The following is an 8579-nucleotide window of genomic DNA, read 5'->3' as shown; positions in this document are numbered from 1 at the left end:
ATGGGTGACACATCACAGTACCATAATGGGGAGACAAATATTACAGGACATACTGCACTCAATCATGTGTTTGCAGAGGTAAGTGACTCAGAAGGAACATTGATAACACTGATAATACAATTGGATACCTGGGGAAATTTTTGACATAACCCAGAATTTTATGTTTTTTACATTTTATTCTGCACAAAAGTGCAGCGTATACACACACAAGTAATAGGAAAACCCATATACAGTATTGTTTAGCTACCTGGCATTCATTAACTAACACTTTTGTTTACCCAAACCCAGGATGTATTTTTTTTTACATTTTTGGTGCAGGGGGCACTCGTGACTTGAAGCAATTTCACAATAGCTGCATAAATGAAGACTCAAAGCTGAGTATGGGATTTTGATATCCAATACTCAGCTTTGAATTCTCATTTATGCCGCTATTGTGAAATTGCTTCAAGTCACGAGTGACCCCTGCACCAAAAATGTATATGTTTTCCAGCTTGAGAATTGGGAGCACCGGACGCACTGTGACACTGCAAGAGAATGCAGGATGTTTCATCTCTCTCTCTCTCTCTTTCTCTCTCTCTCTCTCCTTCTCTCTCTCTCTCTCTCTCTCTCTCTCTATATATATATACTCATATGTTCAAAATTAAATGATTTTTACATGGCATTGTGTAGAATAATGTAATGTTATATTTCTTTTTTATGCTGAAAATAGCAAATGAATCTGGAATTACGGTAACAATTTGATCATTGCATGATTTCTGCCCATCATATATTAATTAGGAATATAATTTGTTTTTCTAATTACTATTTAACAATAATAAAAGAAGCCCTGCATATTACAAAGACAATATCATAAATAATTGTATTATATTATTTCATTAACTGTGACATGACCAAAGTTATCTCTTTTATTGCAATGCCAACACTAGTTCAGTTGTAAGAGTAGGTGAGAATTAAAGTGTGTTCAATTAAATCTCCCCATGATCAACAACTTTTCTGACTGTGGATCCTGATATATAATTATAATGTTTGCAGAGAACATTGATTGGAATCTACTGCCTTCGATTATTTCTGCAAATCTTGATGTATAAAAATACTTTCAAAGCTCAGAAAACATAATAGCAATACCAATCTGAAGTGTAAAAAGGGGCAGACTAGATTGGCCAAATGGTTCTTATCTGCCGTCAAATTCTAAATTTCTAAACACAACACCATAGCAAATGTGAACAGAGGGCCTGCCTCCATTTGCATATGTACAGTATTAGCAGTGACAATGTGCAAATCATTCCATTGTTTTTTTTTTACTGTTATGTATATGAATTAATAAATTTATCTACCATGTTAAACACCTAATAACTAAAATATTAAGCCTATACAAAAAATTAAGACATCAAACATTCTAAATCTATAGTTTGATTGCTTAACTCATTGACCAATACATAGATAGATAGATAGATAGATAGATAGATAGATAGATAGATAGATAGATAGATAGATAGATAGATAGATATAGAGATAGACAGATAGATGGATAGATAGACCATTGTGACATTTCTGATTACTCCCTCTGCCCACGACAATTCTCTGATTATAATCTTCTCTTTTTATTTACCCCTCTGATTCTCCACCTCTGACACTTATGGCTACCATCTCGTTACATTGTTTCCTTATCCTCACTGTTCACCTCACTTCTCTATCTTATTTTCTCTTTCTCTCTTGCCCTGAACAAGCCACGTCCCTATACAATTTCTTCAATTTCTTCTTTACTTCTGCTATTAATCAGCCACCACCCTTGCAGATCAACAGCTTAATTCATACATTCCAAAATCACCAGGAAATCACACAATATTAACCAATATATCACCTGTGATACCCCAGGGGTTATCTACAATTTAGAATGCCCCTGTGGGAAACATTATATTGGCAAAACGAAAAGGCCATTCAAGACCCGCCTGTCTGAGCATCTAGCAAGTATCAAATATGCCCAAAGAGATGAACAAAATGGCAAAACCCTGACACCAATAGCCAAGCATTTTCTTAAAAACCACCAAGGGAATGCTAAGGGCCTCCAAGCATACGGGATGCTACAGGTAGTACTGGGCACCCGACGGGGCGACATCGATAAAGAACTACTCAAGCAAGAAACCAGATTAATTTTTCTCATGCAAACTCTGGTCCCCTCAGGCCTCAATGAGGAGAATGTGTACACGGTTTTCCTATGACTAACGCCAGATTCCACCTCATGAGAGAGTAACAGTGAAGTTCCCCTTTCCTGTTTTCCAATCTTGTACGTGCGATGAATCGCACACCCAAAAGAAGGTCATGACTACATGTACCAATCTGAGTGACCTATATTTAAAATCAGTTCATAAAACAGATTAACCGCTAAGGTGTCTTCTAATCCTGAACATGCGACAAATTGCATACCTGACAAAGGTAACTACCGCACATACCAGTCGGAGTGACCCTCATTAAAAAAACAGTACATAAAATAGAGACGGACTAACATGAAATTAATAATTAATAGACCAATACAGTATGTGGAATACAGGTGACATTACCTAAACCAAAATGTCCCCCACGAGACACCGGAGTCCACAACTATCTGAGGTTTCTCACTGTATGAAGGGATCAGAAATTTAGTTGGACCACCCCACACTGAGACCCCACATTACGGGAAAAATAGAGATTTTAGCAAAAACTACTAACGGATGGAGAACGTGCGGATTCACTGAAATTAACCAGATTTCTTACGTCCACACTATAAGGACAATAATCCAATTCTGTTTGGATTCACTCCCATATCTTCACGAATCCCCCATTGAGGTGCACTTTCACTTTACTTTCATTTCACCCAGAACTTTCTTAATTTTCTCTGAATTTATACAAGACACATTTAAGAGGTTACAGGGACCACTCACCATGATGCACCCATCGCAAGTGGACACCACACATATATCACGGTTATTGATAACCAACATAAACCGCCCACTTATGGCAAAAACTATTATCCTGGTCCATGGGGATGGTCCAGGAACAAGTCACGGACCTACTACTAGGAACCTTCAACTAATAATGAGAGATAATCTCCCATCTAATCTTTCCAAAATCTGTTTTATTTCCTATCACGTTTGAGTCACTTTTTTGTTTCTTGTTTATTGTGAACACGTTTGTTTTATTCACACATTTTTTAGGGTATCACCATCTCAATACACATGTCACCTCACGACACCATCTCCGGGGTCACTTCAGACGGACGACTGAGACAATATTTTTTACAGTTATCTAAAACTTAGAGTACGTATCCATTCAAGTCACATGTTATGAGTCTAAACAAGTGATAAATAACAGCGCTCTTTCCTTACCAGCTCCATGAAGTCTGAGAAGCAGAGCACGATACGAACAATCTGCAACACTGACTCATTATTAATGTGACCAACGAGATTATTCTGTTAAGACCTCTTACTGCTTACCTGAATATAGCACGACAAAGATATCCTGTCTTTAGCGCTTTGCTTCCAGGCGCTGGGATAATCAGTCCCCGCGATCCACACACTGTATAGTGTGTAAACTCACAGGCTTGAGAACCCCCTTTTTTTAATAAAGTCACCATTAGGGAACACTTATAGTTTATCACTACTCTGTCACCTATCGGACACGAGATCACTTAGATGTACAATAAGACATTGACACAAAATGCCGACGGTCTTGTGAGAAAAGCTGAGGATGACATCCGACATGTCGATTAAAAGCACCCGCAATCCAGTACATTATTAATGATCCGTCATTAAGCGGAGATAGATGTACATACCAAACACAAACTTGTTCAACAAAGATATACAGACACATACACAAACACGGGACCACTTTGATGTGTGACAAGATAGTGACACGATATGCCGACGTGTCAACAAACAGTGTAGCATATACCGCCCGTATACCAACGGGCAGGCAAACGTTAAAACACCACTAATACAGCAAGAGTAGTTAACCAGTTATAAACATATTTGTAAAATCCAGTAATCCAATCTATGTACACACTGCAGCCGATACACCTGTGTGGAATATGTAACTATACCAGATATCTTACAACTGGTCTATGAAAGTAATTTAGGTTGACACGCGACATGTCGACCAACAGAATTAAAAGCACCCGCAATCGAACTGAACATAAGTGACCCGTCATAAAGCAGAGACAGATGTGCGCAACCAATACAAACTTGCTATATGACAAAGATATACCATAATGTATCAGAAAATTACCTCACAAGTATCTTGCATCTCACACTGACAGCGAGATTCACGCGTCACTTAGCCTTACCAATAACGAACAGGGGGAGGAACACACCCCCTTCCATCTTATGAATATTCAGTAGAAAGGAGGAATAAAAGGAGCTTCCGGGCGCCCACCGGGTGGTCCTGAGGAAGCGCTCACTGCAAAGCGTACGCTGACCGTCTTAACACACTCAGTGTGTTTTAAAACCCCTCTTCCCCTCCCCACATATAATGTTGAAATTCTGAACTGTACTGTTGCGCAAAACCCGAGAGTGGTCCACCCGGCGACCGACACGCTAGTCTGGCGCCAGACTCAGCGTTACCTGAGTGAGCTGAGTGAACGAGGCAAGTGCATGCCTGCACACCTCACATTGGGTTCACCAGCCCTCAGTGTCTTAGAGCGGTAGCGGCTACCTTGGCTGAGGGCAGCACTATCGGAGGATTGTCCTCAATAGGTGCGTGCCTCACCCATATTCACTAACGATCTCCGAATACGTGAGATACTATTCATGATAAGAGACCCCACCGCTAAACCGCTGCATGTAGGAGAATACCCACTCCCTTATTGTTGCCTACGGTATAAAACATTAAAACACTTACAGACAGGGGTTGTGGTGACCAGGATGTCACACTGAGTCAGGGGAACGTCCTCCCCTTTTTTATTTATTTTTTGTGTGATTGTTGTATGTCCTGGTTTTATTTCGCAGATATTTTATATGTAAATTTATTAAAAGTTATGTATTATGAGTTCAATTTATTCTTAGGTGCACCAATAAAAGGCATTCCTTCTGTTCTTCTACTCTTGTAAAATTCCATGCCTGTGGTAGCACACCCTCATCACCTATATGAAATTATTGCAAATCATACTTGTATCTAGGAGGGTCCTCTTGAAATTATACCAAAACGTCACTGCCCTGTGCGACTGACTTTTTCTTCCAATTGTGTCACCAGAAATCTGCAAAATGACAGCGTAGGGAACCACACCCTAAGGCAGAAATCCTCCTTTTCAAATGTGTGCTCTCGTACTACCGTGCCGCCCTTTCCGTCTCTAAACAGTAATATTTCAAAAACATTGGGCCAGTTGAAATGCTGCCTGAAATCGGTGGCCAAGCAGTATGCTAGCTGCAATTACTTACAAACCAAAGCCAATGTCTGCTAATGTGAAGTTAATGCTGTGAGGATTGTGTAATGTGTGAGGATAGGTAATGTGTAATGTGTGAGGATAGGTACTGTGTAATGCTGTGAGGATAGGTACTGTGTAATGCTGTGAGGATAGGTACTGTGTAATGCTGTGAGGATTGTGTAATGTGTAATGTGTGAACGGGTAAGAGAAACTTGCAATGCAAAAATCAATTGATGCTAACTCTTTTACACATAAAGCTTGTAGATGATGATGATGATGATGATATGAGCAATTCAGCTGCTGGGTGATTGTTCAGAAGTGTCCAGAGCAGAACCACCAGGCTCATAAAGGCAACTACTTAGTGGGTCGATGTCCATGGAGGTCTGAGGTAGGACTACAACCTGAGGGGTCCATCACTGACTCCGATGTGACTCTGGCTTGTCTTGGGTGCCCAGTTTGCAAGAAACATTCCAAGTCGAAAGCTCATTGGAGCATGACTGCTCTGTACAGTGCTCTGTACAGCTGTCAAATTAATGTCAATAAACCAACTATTTCAAGAGACTACTGCCATATTCAAAATTATAGAATTTTTTTAGCCTTTTTCATGACAATAACAGTGGAGGAAACCACGCACTAAGGCAGACATTCTCCACTTCAAATGTATGCTCTCATCCTACAGTGCTTCCATTTCTGTCTCTAAACTGTCATGTTTCTAGAACCTCATCCCGTTCATGTATTGTAAATGATTGCCCCTTTAAAACAATTCCTTCAGTTCCGCCAGCATTCTGAGCGGCTGCCGATTTCAGGGTGGCATTACATCTGGACCAATACCTGATAATGCTGTACGGATATGTGTAATGTGTGAAAGGTTAAGAGAAACTTACAATGCAATTGATGCTAGCTTCTACACCTAAAGCTTGATGATGATGATGATGTTGATGATAAAATTCCTGGCAATGCAGCTTCTGGGTGATTTCCCCGTAGTGGGAAGATCAGAACCATAGCCTTTGTCTATGACAGTATGATCAAGTACTACAGCCTGGGGGTATATCACTGACTCTGGTGGTGACTCTGGATTGTCTTGGGCACCAGGATTGCAAGAAACACCCCAAGTGGAGAGCTCATTGGAGTCCGACGGCTCTGTAGAGTGCTCTGTCCAACAGACAAATTAATGTAATATTTAGAATTATGGAAATTCCGGTTGCCTTTTCCCAACAATAACAATGGAGGAAACCACACACTAAGGCAGACTTCCTCCATTTAATACTTGTGCTCTACTCCTACAATGCTGCCATTTCTGTCTTTACTGTAATATTTCTAGAACCTCATCTCCTTCAATTGCCGGATGTAATGCCGCCCGAATTCGGTGGTCATGTGAGACGCAGGCCGAACTAGGATGTCTTTTTAAAGGGGAATCATTTACAAAGCATGGCAAGGCATGACATCTGATTCCTAGTCTTCAAATGCACTTCATCTCTTTGTCACTGTCAGCTACTGTACCTCTCCTGCCCACGCCGGACCTCAACTCCCTTTTGACATCCCAAATTGACTCCATATTTATCTAAAACTTCCATAAACTCACTGGATATCTCCAGATTGGATTTATGTAACCTCTCCAAATGGCCTTCATGACATCTGGCTTTCTCCACTACTCCAATCTATCTTTATTGATGCTGATTGGCTCATCTTCCTCTCCAATGTTTGATGTTTTCTTCTGCTTTTACAAGCCCTTCGTCTTCAGATTCAAATTTCAATTCAAAGTCCATCTCTAACCTTATCTCCCTATACTCATCTTCCCAAATAATTCATTCTACAAGTGCATGTCATCTCTTGCCTACTGATTACTTCCACCCACTCCAATCTCCAAAATTGTGCATATGCTGCTTCATTTTTCTGGAATTCTCTTCATCTTTACAAAACCAACTAACTGGACTTTCATAAATGTGCTTTGTTTTCTTTGTTTTTTTTGTTCATCTAAGAAACTAATGCTGCTCTTTTTATATCTTCAAGGTGAGGAATGTAACGATTATCATACAAATATTGCTGATCGGAATTCCAAGATTAAAGCAACATAAGGTTTTAGCTTTCTCTCTGATCCTTGTGATTTATTGGGTGACCATATTGGGGAACCTTCTGCTCATCTCACTGGTGGTGCACAGCAAGACTCTCCATTCGCCTATGTACATCTTCCTTACTCAGCTGTCTGTTTGTGACATGTTGGTGTCCACAGATATTGTCCCAAATATGCTTTCTGTCATCCTCAAAGATGGAGGCCTCATTTCTCTTCCTGGCTGTATCACTCAAAATTTATTATTTTGTTCCACAGAAAGCTCGGAGTGTCTCCATCTGACAGTGATGTCCTATGACCGCTATTTGGCCATATGTGACCCGCTGCATTATAATGCTATAATGAACCACATCTTTAGCTTTAAATTAATTCTCATGTGCTGGGTTGTAAGTTATTCACTACTGCTATATCAGTATATAGAAATATGTACATTATCATTTTGTGGACCAAATGTGATTGACCATTTCTTCTGTGATTATGACCCCTTGCTGGAACTTTCCTGCACAGATACTTATGTAGTTGAAATTGAATCGAAATTGCTTACCATTCCAGTAATAATCATCCCTTTCTTTATAATTATTGTTTCTTATGTCTATATTGTTTCCACCATCCTACGAATCCCATCCATTACTGGAAGACATAAGGCCTTCTCCACCTGCAGCTCCCACCTGGTTGTTGTCTCTATATTTTATGGATCTCTAACAAGTACTTATTCAGTTCCCAGGAATGCAAATTCACACACGTTAAGTAAACTCCTATCTCTGCTGTACATTGTGATCACACCATTGATTAACCCTTTTATATATAGCTTCAGAAATAAGGAAATACATAATGCATTTGAAAAATCCATCAATCATTTTCATAGAGTTAATTTACAGTAAAACACCCACAAAGAAAATAAGTATCTTTACAGGTGCACTGAGGACCAAATAATAATTTGTAATAAAAATTAACTTTTATTGTTATTATAATAAAAAAAGTCTCATATTAAGAAGAGACCTGACTTCCTTGACATAGTGAAATATTAAAAAGATAGATGTGTGAATAAAGAAAGGAAAATAACTAAAATTCTAAATTGTCCTTTATCAAAAGCTAATAACAGTTACTGCCTAATTA

At 39.4% G+C, this 8579-nt stretch overlaps 1 protein-coding gene across 1 annotated transcript; it reads left to right on the top strand.

Moving 5' to 3' along the window:
* On the top strand, positions 1-8344 carry LOC146073456 (olfactory receptor 10A4-like). Its single transcript, XM_083180636.1, has 2 exons — positions 1-78; positions 7406-8344. The coding sequence occupies exons 1-2, from the start codon at positions 1-3 to the stop codon at positions 8342-8344; spliced, it is 1017 nt and encodes a 338-aa protein (XP_083036762.1).
* Positions 8345-8579: the final 235 nt, after the last annotated feature.

Source organism: Crinia signifera, chromosome 4, assembly GCF_055691185.1.
Source record: "Crinia signifera chromosome 4, ASM5569118v1, whole genome shotgun sequence".
Taxonomy (NCBI): Eukaryota; Metazoa; Chordata; class Amphibia; order Anura; family Myobatrachidae; genus Crinia; species Crinia signifera.
Note: the sequence above shows the minus strand (reverse complement) of the source record. Positions and strands in the feature narration are given on the sequence as shown.